Consider the following 16,451-nt stretch of genomic DNA (forward strand, 5'->3'; position numbering starts at 1 on the left):
AATTTCTTGTCTGTCAAAGTCAGGACTGGGAGAAGGCAGCGAAGAGGGTGATTCTGTGGGGAACTTATAACATACACACTTTAAAGTGATAAAACCTGAGATCACAGTTATCCAGAACACTTTCACTATAAGAAGCTGCTAGAACTTGTAGCACTGTGCATTCGGTTGGGAAGTCTTGATATTTTTATAACTTTTTTGTAATTGTTTAATTAACATATCCTACTTATTGTTTATTTTTCCCCCAGCATCTTGTCCCTACCTTGTTTATGTTTCTCCTTGTGGCATAAGCATATGCTGTAACTATGTAAGACATTAATTAGTGATTTAGATAGCATTTTTTTTTTTTTTTGATCGCTGGGGACACCAAAGTAACTTCTGCTGCTGCCAGAACAGATTAGAAAAGTAATGATCACTGTGAGCATGGACTGGGGAGGGAAAATGATAGTAGGCTGTGGTGTTAAAGGCTGGGATAGAAAGAGCATTTCAGCTTTGGGAAGGAATGGACCCAGAACTTACCTCCATTATGAACAGAAAAAAGTGGGATCAATGCATTACAGAATGTAGACTATGCAAAATGGTCTCTGGAATTTTGGTTCTCATAGTGGAACATAGAAATTTCAGTCACACAACAGTATACAATTCTATGAGTATGCCACATTGCTTTTGTTTTTTGTAATTGTGAAATAAGTTATTAATTCCTGGAAAGGGAGTGTGTTAAGCTGTTGCATCTTGGATCCAGCAGTTGTGTCAGTGTCCATGTATGCACAGACATGCATATGTTAGCATGTTTTCTCCACTCTGAAGCTGAAACTTAATGCTATATAGAGGTTACGTTGAAAGTCAATTTACCATGTGCTTTTCATTCCATCGTTCAGAATCTCTGGTTCTATGGGCTACTGTATAAATGTATTTCACTGATATATCTTATGTCTTGAGCTAGTTCATAAAACAAACAAACCAACCCCTCAGAGAATTAAAAAAAAATGTTGGTACAATTATACTGATAAAAGTATTTCACACAACAAAAATTAAGTTAATTAAATTCAGAAATTCATTAGTTGGTACCTAGCTTTCCTCTTCCCTCTCAATACACATAGGGTCAGTAGCTGGTGCATAATTAAACATAACACTGTAGTTTTCACTTAGCTTGTACTAACCTCTATTTTATAAGTTGATTTTTTTGTTTAAATCTTCAGGACAAGCCTAATGGCTTTCCTAGGGGATTTTCATTATCCTCTACCTTCCTGCAAAATGAGTTACATTATTTGGAGCCTCTACAGGTAAGGGAATTAGCACATTCAGTCTAAAATGTGGGTATTTTTGTGCTAACCTATCTTTAGGTCATTCTAGCTTAAAACATGAATGTTGTATGAGCATCAAGTTTCACTAAGTCACTAGCATAGTCTCTGATATAGAACAGTGATTACATTAAAAACCCCAGAGAAACATGCAATTCCTTCTGTGTTGCAGTTTCACAAAAGGGCTGAGTACCAATTAAGTTCAATAGTACAAGATTTACAAAGTGGTTTTGCTAAATTTATGCAAACCCCTGTGTGGATACCTCTTTAAATAACTTTCATAGCAATTTATTTTAGTTAAAATAATACAGGAAATTGCACATACAGTTGAAAATTGAATGTAGTAGAAAAACTACTATGTGAATGTGTCTGAAGACGAGGCCCGCATTTTGCCAAAATCATGACCAACACCAATAAATAGCTGTTCGGCTGTGAATGTAATACATGCTGTGTAACTTTACAGATGTACTTTGTCCCAGCTAGTCATGTTCCTAATTTTTTACAAATGTCACAGACTTCTAATATAGGAAATAAAATTACTTAAGTAAGAAAAGGTCCAATCATAAAGGCTATTAGGACCCAAAATATTTACTCCCTTGGCCTGGAGAAATAAAAAAAATGTAAAAATTCAGGCTTCTTTAGCTACTGTATACATTTGATTATCAGACTGAGAAAGCAGAACCATTTTCACTAACAAACACAAACACAATTTACATGGAAACTCTGTATGTCGTAGGACATCCCCCTTCCCTACTTCACCTGTCTTCTCAGCTGCCATGCTTTCATATTCAAGAATCTTAAAGGCTGTATGTTTACGTGCTTTTTTTATCTTATGCTTTTAGCATTCACATTGAGCTCTTACAGCCTGCATGTAAGAGGAAATCTAAGACAACGGCAATGTTTGTTAGGTCATGCGAGCAAGGGGTCATGGTGTGTAGTGTAATTAGTGTGCTTTATTTATTGACATGTTAGTAAAAATATTATCTATGCTGTTGATGATTTGACATAATTCTGATGCATATTCAAATTATAATACACACTGGCAAAGAGATTAGTGTCATTTTTTGGCAGAATGGTTGCAGAAAAAGCAGGACGATTCTGACCAGCCTCTCCTGGGCTGTCTTCCTAGGGTATTCTGTAACTAAAGCTTCTGAAACTGCAGCATGTCCAGGGATTCACCTTCATCACTAGAAGAGATGCAGTTAGTTAGATAAGGACTTTTGCTTTTCCCTTGATATTTTTATTTATGCTGTTTTTTCCAGTATCAGTATTCATTCTACTAGTACATTCTACTAGTATACTTTAAAACCACAAAAGTTCAGGAAATAACCCTTGCCAACTAATCTCATTTGCTATCACTTGAACAAGTAAGGCAGTTATTGCAAAATCATAACACTTCACTATTCAAACAGATAGGATTTTTATGGCTCTCCAACTGAATCGTGCTTCTGCCACTTACTACAGAACATTACCTTTAAGAGAAACTTGCAGCTGGTATTGATGACAGGCAACAAGACATTTGTCACCTATCCTCTTGGGCAACAATTATCCAGGTGCAAACATAACTTACCAGATGCTCACTGGAAGGAAAAAAAGGCAATCGTTACTTGCTAGTGAACAAAAGTGCCCCCTATTTGGTTTTACATACATGAAATTTCCAACAGGGATCAGAACCAGTGATTCACTTCAGAGATGGTGATTTCCACAAGCTATGCTGGGTACTACATATTCACTGATGGGATGTGGGGAAATTTTGCAGAAATACTGAAGCAAGTTAGGAACTGCAGAGATCAGCAACTGAGTTTGTTACCCACCTGCTTTAAGACTTAAATTAGATTGCACCTGGGCAGATAATACTGTCCAGAGGCCCAGAACATGCTTCTTCCACGCAGCCTTCTCTATCATTCTTTGAACATTTTTCTCCTCAGTTGTGCTGTCTCCTTCTGAGGACACATCAAAATAAAAACAAAGGAAATGCCTAACAGGACTAGCAGATGCGTTCAGCAGTATGCTTCTACACTTCTGCAATTTTAACAATTACCCTGCTTCTTGGGAGTAGCAAGATGGTTAACAGTGTGCGGACTATCATCAGTACTAGCTTATGCATGGCTTTTTTTAATTAACAGAACAGTTGCAAACATTGCTAGAAAAGAAGACTTAAGGACTGTTTAATTACACAAGAAGGCAGTAATCACTGCTACTAATATTCTTGACCAGAATGTGCCTGAGGACAAATGAGTGTTCATATGACAATAATAGAATATCTTGTTCTGTTCAAGAAGCTAGGGCCACTAGTGGATCTTAATTTTCAGGAGAGGGTGAAAGCAGAATGCTCAGCTCAGCTCTTGCTGCTTTGGTGAATCACAGCCATTTGGTGACAGGACCAACAGCTTATTTTCTAGATATCTCTGCAATATAAAACTGTAAGAAGACTGAACTTACATATTTTTACTGCACTGACCATGCCTTTATTAGAACTAACTGTTAAGACATGAATAATTTTTCACCTTATTTGAACTACCACTCTAATCTAGATCCAGCAAGTAACTGTGCAGTAACCAAGGGCTGTAGCTTAGAAGTGACTAAACAGGAAATGCTGCAACCTTGTTAAATCATGAAAAATTTATTTTCATTACATATACATGAAGGTAAAAGATTTCAGTCAATAGTGTTTTGAACAAGCATTTCCAACATGAACCTGTTAGTGTAGCTAGGCTGAAACTTAATGTAAAGCTAGTGTTTTCCCTTTATTTAGTAATTCATTTCTAGTGTGTATATACAGAATTCATTTTCCTGTTAGAATACCAGAGACAGTAATATTGCAACATTTACATTCCTCATATAAAATGGTGTAATGTACATTTTCAGCTTGCTGTAGATATATAAATATGTACAAAATAAACATTATTGTAATTAATATATTCAGACAAAGTATTTAGCAACATCAAAAGCAGATGCACATAGATTTAAGTGAAAATGGTGAAAAACATCTTTATGACATTAGTGACCATTATTTGCATATATAAAGTAGTACAGATAAAGGCTCCTCTTTTCAAGCCTTCTGTGGGCATCCAGTAACTTTAGTAAAAACAAACATAATTGAGAAGCGTAAGATAATTATATATATATATATATCATGTGTGTCATGATCAGATGGTTTACTAGGGTCCATCTTGATCACAAATGGATAACAACATAAAACATACACATTTGTTCAGAGCACAGAATATTGCACAAGAGCAAGTTCTTTTGAGGAAAATAATTCCTGTGTTTGTGAACAGCAAAAATGGTTCTTATGCATTAAAGAAATTATATACTTGCAGTTTCTAAACCAAGGAACATTCAGTAATACTGTCAGAACTGTCATCCATCAACTTCTTCCCAGCCTGTTTTATGGCAATGGTGTATCATTAGCAAGATTTGGCAAAGAGAGAAGGCAGATAGACAGTATGTATACATATTTATCACAAGCCAGACCAGATCCAATAGTTACCTAAACCAACCACTGGATAGTTTCCGTTATCTGACAATTTCACCCTTAAAGAAATATGAGTGTCTTCAATGCTAGTCACAGTGATAATCACACAGTAGTAGAGTAAGATTCCATTCTCCTCTGCTTGGAAACCAACTTGCCTGAACTTCCAGTCTGAAGGGCACTTTCTTCAGTATCACTGTCACTGCTGTCTACAACTGTGTGATCCAACGCCATCTGACCAGTCCTCCTGTGTAGATGAAAGCTCACCCCACTCTCCTGTATGGAGTTAGTTATAAAATCTTCATCAGAAGAATGAAATGATTCATCATCTCCTGTGAAATGGTTGACAATGTGAATCCCATCAAAAGTGGGTTGGTCTGAGAAGTCTCTCTGGCCTTTTAGACATTTGATCTGTTACAAAAAGCAGAAGGTAACAGTTAATCAGAGCTGAAGAGTCCAGCTGTAAAAAACCACCACATTTCCAAGACACATCTCATTGCACTCTTACTGGATTAAATTACATGCTAGATCTAGAAGTAACATATTTAATGATCACTTTGAAACTCAGCTGTAATCAGAACAAAGTGACTTCTCAGTTCTGGCTGCTCAGAGACCTTGAAAGAATGTCTTAAATAGTACCTGGAATTTTCCAAAATTCTCCTTCCACCCCCAGAGTATTTCAGTTTTAAGACTTAATAATCAAGGTACCTAGAATCACTAATGACAGACTACTCTAGGCTTATTTACTGCATCTTTAATATCCCCACAAGGTTTCTAGAGTGGCCCATTTGTTTTGACAGCACTTTTGGCTTTCACATCGTACTTTCACATGTCCATTCTTTCCTTTACCCCCTAACTTTCCACTTGAGAAAAGCCCTCCCACAATCCCAAAGAGCAGGGTCCCAAATGAATATCACCAGCTTCACACAGCCACAGAAAAAACCCCCAGATAATATGCTTACTTCTATCTACACTGCAAGATCAAGTGTCTTTTCATTACCTAGTTCAGACCCAGTAAGATTTCAGATCAAGAAGTACGAGAGAAACTTCTCTTTGTACGGCACAAATAGATTGTAGTTTCAATTTTAAGAAGTCATCAAACAAGACAGAAATGATTGTCAGGCCATGGACAGGTACAGAAATATTTTAATTCAAAATTCACTGTGAAGTGATAAACTATTACAACCATGCATTCCAGTTATTCAAAAGTAAAATCTAAAGCTCTGAAGTTTGGCAAGTCCCCTGTTAAATTAGTGAAAATTAATTGCAACTCATGGAAGACATTTCTGAGGTTATTTTATCTGGAATTTCACTTTTGCTAGCTTTTTAGTAGCAACTACGTCAGGGTCAGTTTCACAGTCCATGAGTATTAAGATAAAAAATCCTAAAGATGCAGGAAAACATTAAAAATGCATTACAGAAGCTTCCTAATGTCACTCTGAAAGCTTAAAAAGGAAGATGTAACGATTGCTATTTTGTAAGCAACTTTTCACAGTAACAGAGACCTGGAAAACAGAAAGAAGTAGTCATCTGAGGAGCTTCTTTACACAAATGTATTTGACATTTCAGAAATCTGAAGCAGTATTCACTTTGATAAATAAAGAGGGCATGTAGGTCCTTGCTACTGACAGCACCAAAAGATTTTACCTATCCATTTGGGGAAAAAGGAATCTCTGTACTTACCATGGGCTTGTGCAAAAGATAAGAATAAAAAAGGGGTTGAAAAAAGATCACAAGAGTCAAAATCATGCTAGAAGTCATTAAATCAGATGTTAATAGTATGTGAAGGCTCCACCTTTTAAAGCATATTGAAACATCCCTTTTAGGAATACGGGTACATGCTGCAGATCTAAACCTTCACTGTAACTACACATACTAATACTAGTTTTTTGCACTTTCTTCACATGTACACAGGCTGTAGTTGTTTCATAAGGAACTTGCATGTAAAGGCAAGCAAAACAAAAAGTTCCACACTTGCACAGCATAATTCATGTTACAAGCAAAATCAGCTCATTCCAAATACTAGATACTGGAGAGTAACATGTATCTGGACTATATTTTTACTAGCTTATATACTTAAGATACAGAAAGCCTGATACAGAGATTCTTGTGTTATTTAGAAACAGAAAGCCTGACACAGAGATTCTTTTGTTATTTAGAAATATTATCCCTAAAAAAATCCTGCAATATGATCAGATTAGCTGCCACATGAAGTTTCCAAAACAGCTATCAATTTTAGTCACTAAGAAAACAGAAAAACAAAACCCAACAATTTCTCTCCACCCTCACCACAGAAAAAAAGCTCTGCTGCACAAGTGACTACAAATTTCCTATTAGAGTAAGAAATTACATGCTTTCAGGTCTGCACAGTTAACCCATTGGTTCACCTGAAATTATGAAGCCAATACTCAATGTTAGTTGTTTTGAACATTCAGAAAGCCAAGCCGATGACCTCAACTGTTTTCCTGAAGACTTCAACACATGACACCTTTAGACAAATGTATTTAGGTAACATGACAAAACCATGGCTTCATGGTTTTAGGCAGTAGCCTTTCCAAACACCAAATGAGAGTCTTTGGAAAATGCTGTTGGTGGGAAAAAAAAATAATCATTAATAGACACAGCCTTTGCCAATTCCTAAAGTGAGTCTGGGAAAACAGTGTGTTGTTATGTTTTGTTATTCTAATGAAAGGATGCACAATCTGTGACCTTCCAGAAATGCTTCTTTTGACCTGCAGCTTTACATTTGCCTGCCCTTTTTCTCAAGTACTCCTCACATCCAAGGGGAACCAGACTGCTAGGAAGAAAAATGAACGTAGCGTAGAGAATATATGCAGCAAGTCTATTCATTATCATACAATTTCATTACTTCTCTGTCTGCATGAAAAAGCCAGAAGCACAGACAAACACTATGGCATCAAATTTGTTTGTATTATGGGGATCAACAAGCTGGATAGCAACACTGCTGGAGAGGACACAGGGGTCCTGACACACTGGAGGTTAAGCATGAATCGGCAGTGTCCCTGAGCAGCGACGAAGGCTAACACCATACTAGGCTGCATTGACAAAGGCATAGCCAGTACACCACGGGAACCTATTCTTATCTGGCATGTGTTAGACTGCATCTGTCCTGTTCTGCACTTGCTGTCTCACTCCTTCCTCAGTACAAGATACTAGTGAGTAGATTCAGTGGAGAGGCACCAAGACAGTTAAGGGGCAGGAGCTTATGTCTTAAGATAACAGAGAACTGGATCTTTACTGAAATGTGTGGTGGGAGAAGAGACGTTGATCGTAACACAAAACACAAGGTTGTGTTTGAATATGAAGGGAAAATAATTGCTACAAGGCCAGTTAAGAACTAGAACAGGTTGTTCAGCGACTGTGGACTCTTCCCTCCACAGCAGGTTTCAACAGCCAACAGGCAAAGCCCTACAGAACCTGCTATGAATTTAGTGTTGATCCTGTTTTGAGCAGGCAGTTGGACTAAAGGCCTCCCAGTGTCCCTTCCAACCTGAAAGACAGATTACAATGCAGTGAGATGTGCAAAATGCATGGGCAGCAGGATGCATATTACTGTTCTTTTGGCAGCCATTTTGAGTTTGAGAAATTGAAATACTTTGTACCTGCTAAAATTACTGTTCCTCTTAATGTAAATGCTGTCATTTGAATCCAAATGCCTTTCCACTCAACGTTGGCACATTAAATTATCACAAAACCTAGTCTTCCAACAGGATGTTAATTTTATTTTACTATTAGGAATCTGTTATGTTAATCTTGCAAATGCTTGTTTTTCAACTGAAGGTAGAATCTGATTTGCATCTTATTTTAAACATGAACCTTGATAAAAGTAACTAATCTTCAAGAAGTTAAAAGTATCCAACTGAATAGGTTGTGAACAGCTGTGCATTATTTTCAGTTTTGCGTAGTTTCAGAGTTGAAGGTACTTCAGAGGAACCTCAATCTAATATTTGTTCAGAAGCATTTCTGAGGGAGCCCGATTATCTGCATTTTCTGTTGCATCAGAAAAGCTTTGTAAGGCTTCTCAAGGCATTTGGAACAACTTATAGACAGCATGTGCTCCAATGCAATTAGTACCAGTGGCTAACGCCAACTTAAGGCTCTAAAATAGAGGTTTCTCAAAAGGAAAAGTTTTTTATTCTCACATAACTTTACAGTCTAGCAAGCAAGGCTCTGCACTTCTGACAGAAAAAGCAACATCTTTTTTCAAGATGGGAAGGCAAGAAGTGTCCTACTGGTTCAGGGCAGTTCTACCTCCAACAGTGACAACAGGACTTTCATGTTGTTTTGTTTTTAAAGGAACACATACAAATATGACCATTTTTTTGCAATCAATTCCCTTCATATTCCCAAGCCCCCACTCACTTGTCCAGCAACTGCTGTGGCAGATATCACAGTACATCTCTTCCTGGCTGCTTCAGCACACATTTATAGACCAGCTGTCCATCGCTAAGGATTCTTTTATTTGCTGTCTACCTCCACAACTTCCTGTGGTAGTTCCAGAAATTCCTTTATTTGGTTTAAACTAACCTCCTACTTGTTTCAGGATTTCCCCCCAAATTCTAGTAATGCAGGAACAAGCAATAAAAAGCAGTTCTGCCATTGTGATTCTGAAACTTACATTGTAACGTCTCCCCCAGCCTTCTCTCTAAAACAGAAGTGTCCCAACACTTTTTAGCCTCTTATGAACAAGCAGTGCTCATGACCACCGATCATTTTAGCCCTTTAACTTCCCTACAGACTTTCTTTAAACTCTACACCCATCTTTAGGCGTAGAGACCAGCCCTGCACTAAGGTTTTCCAGTGACAATACAAACTTCTTTATTCTGTTTTTAATATACTTCCTATTGATGCTGAACCTTGTTTCATCTGTTTTGGCTGCTGCTGCACACTAAGCCAATGGTGCCACAGGACTCACAGTGACAACTCAAACATATCTTTCCTGATTTGTAACTACCAGTTCTGTGTCTGCCATCAGGTAGGTGTGGCTTAGATTTTGCAGCTGATGCACTACCTTATTCACGTTGAAGCTCATCTCTCACCTTTTTAAGAGAGGCTTCTTGAGATTCTTGCCATCAGTGTTTTATTTGAACACGGAAAAAGAGCTTAAAGTAGGAAGTAAAGCATTATGCCAAACCCTGCTCCCCACCCCCACTCGCTGTTCTACTCTATCCTTATTCCACCTGAAAGAAAAAGAACAGCCTTTTTTCTTGCAGCCATATTAAGCATGAACTACACTCAGGGTCTGTCACTTTTTTTTTTCTTTTTACTAAGAGATAATATTGGTTAAAGCCTTTCAGTTTTGTGTCTGGCCCTCCTTCATGTGAAGGGAGCTTGACCTCTGCCACCTCAACAAGTGACATTCAAATGAACCACGGCTCTTTCTTACCGCTTCAGTTTTGCAAGAATCTGAGGACATCTCGGGAAAAAAACCCTAGGTCTCGTAAACCCCCATGTTTTGCTTTTAATAGTCAAATCCAGGTCGTACTGTCTAGATGACTGCAGCTTCAACCCAGTTTGCACTACAGCACATTCACATGATCTTTAGGACATTACAACAGGTTAATAATATTATGCGCCCAAAATGTATGTCATTGTTATCCTTTCAGAAGCCGGCTGAGTCAGGACACAGTATCTTAATAATAAAGTTTGCATTCATACACCTTCTTATGCCTAAAGAATTCAGCATTTTAAAGACAAACTGTACATCCTACTGGTCAACATATTAAAAGACATTAATTGTATCGTAACTCTTAACAGGTAAGAGTGTATTTTCACAAATTTAAGAGAGCTAAAAAAGGCTAACAATTAGATCCTTGAACCTCAGAATAAACTTTCTTACCTGACGCAGACTGCCTCATCAAGCCAAGCATGAAGGAGAGACAGTAAAGAGAAATTTAGAAGTTTTAGTACAATTCAGAAGTTTTTTCACGTTAAATCAGAGAATCATAGAATAGTTTGAAGGGTGCTAGTCAGTTGCAAGCAATTTATAATTCTAAGCCCCTTTCTTTTTAAAATGAGAACATAGGTCAAATCTTCAAATGGGACTTCGTGAAAGAGCTACTTAAGCTCTGGGAGACATTTTTATGTTGTAACCTGTGAGGTTTTTTTTAAAGCTAGGAATTCAGTGGTGGAAAGAAGTAAAATTAAAACGTTACCTTCTGCTTCCTTTAAAAGGCTTCAGTAACTACTTCCTGAGATTTACTCAATTCTGAAGTAGTAAAGAAAGTTTTAACAAAGCTTGCTGATAAATATCCCATCTACTCACAAAAGGATAAGTAATACACAAGTGAGATCAAAATATGATAAAAATATGACTACTGCTTTGGGTGAATGAAATTGGTTTTGGCAGAAGGCAGTATGTTACACTTCTATTTAAAGAATAAAGATTCTGAATTCTCAGTGCTTTTACTTATAGCAAGAGGTATCTAAAAATCAGAGTTCCCTCTTTGGATGTCTCTACCTTAGTAACAGTAGGAAGTCTTAGTAAGATTTCCTGCTTAAAAACCAAACATTATTCAAAAGAAAACTAGAGTGTTGCTGAAAGTATGATCTAACCATGTTTAGCTGAAGAGAAAGAAGTCATAAGCGTTTTCAAATACCTGTCCTATAATTCAAAAGAACATTATCAACCAGGAAACATGAAAAAGAGACTTATTAGTCAAAATCTAATTGCAAGCTAATTAAAAATGTCAGGTTTGATCTATTAAATTATAATAATATTTAACATTAATAAAACCAATTTAATTGGAGTTCTTAAAAATTCCTGAGACTCAGGGTCCACAGCATCTATTGGGATCCCTTATCATACTTAGAAGTTGACTGCTACTTACTGCTGACCCTCTCGCATTGTGATGAGATCACTTCAGTTAAGGCACACACTAGTACACTATCACTTCTTTAGAAAAGCTCCCAGTAACTCCTTTTGGAAAAAAGCTTGTGTCAGAAAATGAAGTAGTCACAGCATCTCAGACTGAATTAGTAGAAAATATGTTGTCATTTGGGAGACAAATATCAGCCCAGACATATATTATGCCCAGTAGGTACTACAATGCAGAAGCATTTCTGCACATGCACACAAAAAAAGAATGAACAGCATTAGGGTTGCAGGCCTTTTCATGCTACTTTTTCACTTCCATGAACACAAGCAACTCCTTAGATATCTTAAGCTCTCTGAAGCTCATTTTAAAATCTATCGTTGTACTTCCACAATGAGCCACATTCATACTGAAACAACTGCGACATGAACACTGCACAAATGGAGACATCATGAGCTAAACAACTAGTTGCAGAAACCAACATTTGCAATCCATCATCTAAAACAATTCTTAGCAAGTTTAATGGCTGTACAGCTAAAATGCTGATGGGGTTTCCAAAGCTCCCCAACAGAATCAGCTTCCTTATATGAAAGGAACTGCTAGGCATGCATTGTGACAGAACTGTATCAGAGCACTTTACTGAAAGCCAATGCTTATTGATTTTTGAAAAGTCTGAGATTAAAAAAACCCTAAACTTTAATATGATTTACTATATCCTGCAATAAAGAAAGTTTGATGCAAAAATAAATCAACTTTAAAGACTTTCTTCATTTTCCTCAAGCATGAAACAATTTTTACCCAAACGTGGATCATATGCAAAAGACAGAGGACAGTCTTTTGACAGCTTCCTGACAACTTGTATAGCTACCAAGATTACGTATAAAGAAAGATTATGTGTAAAATAAGTCAACAACATATATTGCATATAATATGGCAATCATTCTTTGTTGAGATATGGTAACACATTCTCTAACAAATTTAAAAATAAATTTGAAAAAGGCATGTTAAATTAGAAATGTTATCATTGCAACTGTATTAGGACAGAGCTCAAAGTTGTGGCTTTTATTTCAGTGTCAGTGAATTTCCTGTTTCACTTAAGTGTTTTTTTTTCTAAAGCCATAGCTATAAATGCAGCCATAACTAGGAATATTAACTTGTAAATAAAAGCCATGAGCAATGCCAGACAATGGTCATTCTTGAAACTACTGATGATTCTAGAAGCCCAAACCAACCAGACCGAACAGATACTGAATCCAGGAATCCCCATTTACTCTGCTTGCTTCTGTTACCTGATCACTGTTGTCCCTCCTAAAGAAGGGGCCCTAATAACATGGACTCACTGAAAGGTAACAGCTGAGAGGGACCGTATGGGCTTCTCTTCCCTGAAATCCATATGAAAAGCTGCAGAGATGGCCACACCTACATCTCTTATTGAAACCATTTTTGATTCTCCAATGGCATGCAGGAATATGTTAAAAAAAAATATATGCAAGGGGGAGACAATGAACCACATTTTCTTCTCACTGTGAGGCAGACACGAAGAGATCTGCAACAATCAGAGATATCCCTACTACAGAAATTCAGGAAATGGGTTACATCCTAATTTATTGTGTTCACACAGTTGGGTTTTTTTTCTAGTTTAAAATATTAAGATTAAAACACTTCCAGAACAACTCTGAGTCTTCTCAGATTTCCTAAATATGTTTTGCTTCAGCCTAAGATTGACTAAATAATTTTGAAATTGATAAAATAGACAGTTATATTCTCAACTAGAAGCGTTTCTATGTTATTCCATTACTGCCCCTTTTCTCCAGGATTTATTTTTGTGTCAAAATTCAAAAAACACCAACAAATTAGCTAGATCTTGTTGAAATCAAGTTGTTCAACACATTCTAATGGGTCGCTGAAGAGTCATGGACATAAGGAGGAAAGCAAATACATTTAAACATGCATTTAAGAAACTCTGGAGAACTATTTCAGGGGAGTTTTATGACCACACCAACACGAACAAAAATACTTTTTCCCCCTTGTAGTTCACTTACATATTCACAAATATTAAAGTTAGCCTGCATGTTCGAGGTGGGAGTTTGACATAAATCTGGGGTTTAGCAGATTGGAATTACCATTACACAGCTTTACGATTTGTCTTAGCTTTTACCTTCCTCCTACTCACAAGTTATGTTTGTAAGGCAGTAGTCAAGATTCTAATTGTTAAGCAAAATCAAGCAAACAAAAATTGCTGTTTGAAAAGAAAAAAACAGTGCATTAGGTACTGTGACTTAAGCAAGCAGGAAATGTCTTGATCATGCTTACAAAAAACATACGGTGAGAGCATTTCAAAATCTGTTTGCAAAATTGCTTCCTTTGCTTAGCAGTTAATAAATCACTATTAAACATTTATCATGGAGGCTTATATATTCTATTTTAAGACATAATTTTGTCTTTGATATCCTTTAGATGTGGAAATCAATCTCCTCGTCTAAAAGTTTTCACCCAGCAGAAGTTTCAGTCAGATAAACAAAATGCCAATTTTTAGGGAGCCTAGCAATGGCCTTTGAAATGAAGTTGGTAGCCAGTCCCTGCAAGATTCCTGTAGGAAGAGCCAAGCTGCACTCCAGCATACTCAAGACAGTCTGAGATCCACCTTAGCACATCTGGCCATGTATTTAGAACTGAGTTTAGCATAACTAAAATGGGAAACCTGCACAATCAACAACAAACCTTGTAAGAATTAATGATTCTAGAATAGTGCAAGTTTAGTGGTTTCTATAAAATAGTATTTCTAAATACTAAATAAAATAGTTTCCTAAAGAAAATTAACTCTGCTTTGTATGGATGAGTTCAGAGCTGTATTTGCTTCCTGCTAGCCTTACCTCATCTGCCCCTCAGACAATTTTATAATACTCATACCAAGATAAAAATCAGCTGACAAATTCTTAAGAGGACTTGGCAGAGTATTTGGCTCCTTATTTTTGAAGTGTAATAAAATGAATCTTGGAGAAAAGGTCATTTGATTTGTTAGAGGTTTTAGGACAAGCAGAAAGAAGCTTTACTTTCAGTATAGCAAAAGGGTTCAAAGAAGGCTGATTTGCAGCATAACTTAATGGTAGGACGACTGCATCTGTCCATATAGCGTTATCTCCAGGGTCTCACATGCATCTGAACTTCTTGATCTGCACTATCTTGAAACAGTACAACTGTTTCTGAAGTTCATAAACTGAATTTGATCTAATAGAGTTGCAGTATGGTCTATCCACTTGTTACAGCAATTGCAGCAAAGAACCTTGAAACTGGCAACAACAGAAGCTGATCAGAAGTCAGAACAAGTATTAAACTCCAGGTTTGATAAGCCTGTTGTGGGCTCAAACCAGAACAGCAGTGAATGACAATATTATACTTACAAACAGACCTAGGCTGCTTTTTCAGTTGCACAAGTATGGATGCTATTCTTAAAAGATAAAAACCCAAGAAGTCTCTGGACTGAGATTATTGTTTTTTTCGTGTCTATAGTGGGATGAAAATCAACAGTCATGAGGTACTACATTAGACAAATCTGCCCCAATCGTCATTAACTCTTTGGAATCCAAGATCATGTACATGATTAACTACTAAATTCTCCTGTTTAAGGAAACAATTACCTTCGTTTTTGAAACTTGTACTTTTAAAAGGATAAGCCAGAGTAACCCAGAGTAACAAACTGGTATGCAACCTGAAACATCTATCTCAAATGAACTTTGCTGACTATATCACTAGAGAGAGTTCAAACCATTGCAGTGTGTCATGAGTAAAAAGCAAAAGAGCAGAAAGAAATTTCCAAGACTGACTAATTTCAGGCTTTTGGGTTTTTTAATAGCACTTAAATATTTGGCCTCTTTTAAATTGCCAGCTTCTGTAAGTCATATTCAGTCTCTCAGTAACACAAAATGCTTTACAAATCCCTATAGATGTCAGGAAGTTTAAATAAAATCTATGAAATAGTTTTAATGCATCAAAAGAAACCTCATCTCTAGCTGTCCTGCTATTTATTTCATATCGCTCTGAAGGTACTCTTACATTTCCTGAATTCAGTTTTTATAAAAAGTGTTTTTTCAATATCATCAGTTAAAAAGCACTTGAGCCAAAAGAAAATGTGTGTTGTATATCAGTTTTACCATAGACGAGTCTGCTGTCTTGTAAACGTGACAAAGATTAAAACTAGCCACAAGTGTTCAGACCAGAAAGCTTCCAGTGAATCAGAACAGGAAACCAATAAAGCGATCAATGGGAGGTCATGACTTTTTGATCACTGCACTACATGGTTAAAGAATTTGGTTTTGATCTAGTGCCTTGTAATAAAATTAAACTTTGAAGTTCTGTATCAAATATGCAACTGAAATAGCAACAGTGCTAAAAAAGTGCCCAGCTTTTAAACTTTTTCAAAAGAAAACAGTCTTTGGTAACTGTATGTCAGATTTTATCTGTTGAGGGATTTTTTCTAAGATCTGACAAGTTTGTTGTAGTGAGACCATATGCAATTCCAAAAAAAGTTCTAAGCTGACTTAGCCCTGGGAAGTTTCTATAAATAGCTAGTTGGTAGGTGGAAGGAAAGTTCCCAGAAACTCTTCCTACAAGAAGTTCTAATGAAAGTGTTTATTTGGAGTGAGGACTTGGCAACAAAAATATTGTAAAACAGCAGCATGATCACACTGAATGTACTGCAATTATTATATTCAAAGAACTACCTAAATCTCAATGCACCTTCTCCCTAGAGTAAGAAATCTATAAATACAAAAGTTACTGAAACCTCAAGCATTAACTAGAATGTACTGGCTGATACAGAGACTGAAAACGTAACCATTTTGG

General features: G+C 36.7%; 1 protein-coding gene across 8 annotated transcripts in view; it reads right to left on the reverse strand.

The window, feature by feature from the left end:
* Window positions 1-3,898: 3,898 nt before the first annotated feature.
* Window positions 3,899-16,451, reverse strand: part of EVI5 (ecotropic viral integration site 5) — an 82,878-nt gene continuing 70,325 nt past the window's right edge. For 6 of the 8 annotated variants that reach the window (XM_037403753.1, XM_037403752.1, XM_037403744.1 and 3 more), the window contains one exon: window positions 3,899-5,184. In XM_037403753.1, coding sequence (XP_037259650.1) covers window positions 4,879-5,184 — 306 coding nt within the window. In that variant the 3' untranslated portion in view covers window positions 3,899-4,878. Of the gene's footprint in view, window positions 5,185-10,633; window positions 10,644-16,451 lie in introns of all 8 variants that reach the window. The other 2 variants (XM_037403748.1, XM_037403750.1) reach the window with 2 other exon arrangements.

This window comes from Falco rusticolus, chromosome 11 (genome assembly GCF_015220075.1).
Source record: "Falco rusticolus isolate bFalRus1 chromosome 11, bFalRus1.pri, whole genome shotgun sequence".
NCBI lineage: Eukaryota > Metazoa > Chordata > Aves > Falconiformes > Falconidae > Falco > Falco rusticolus.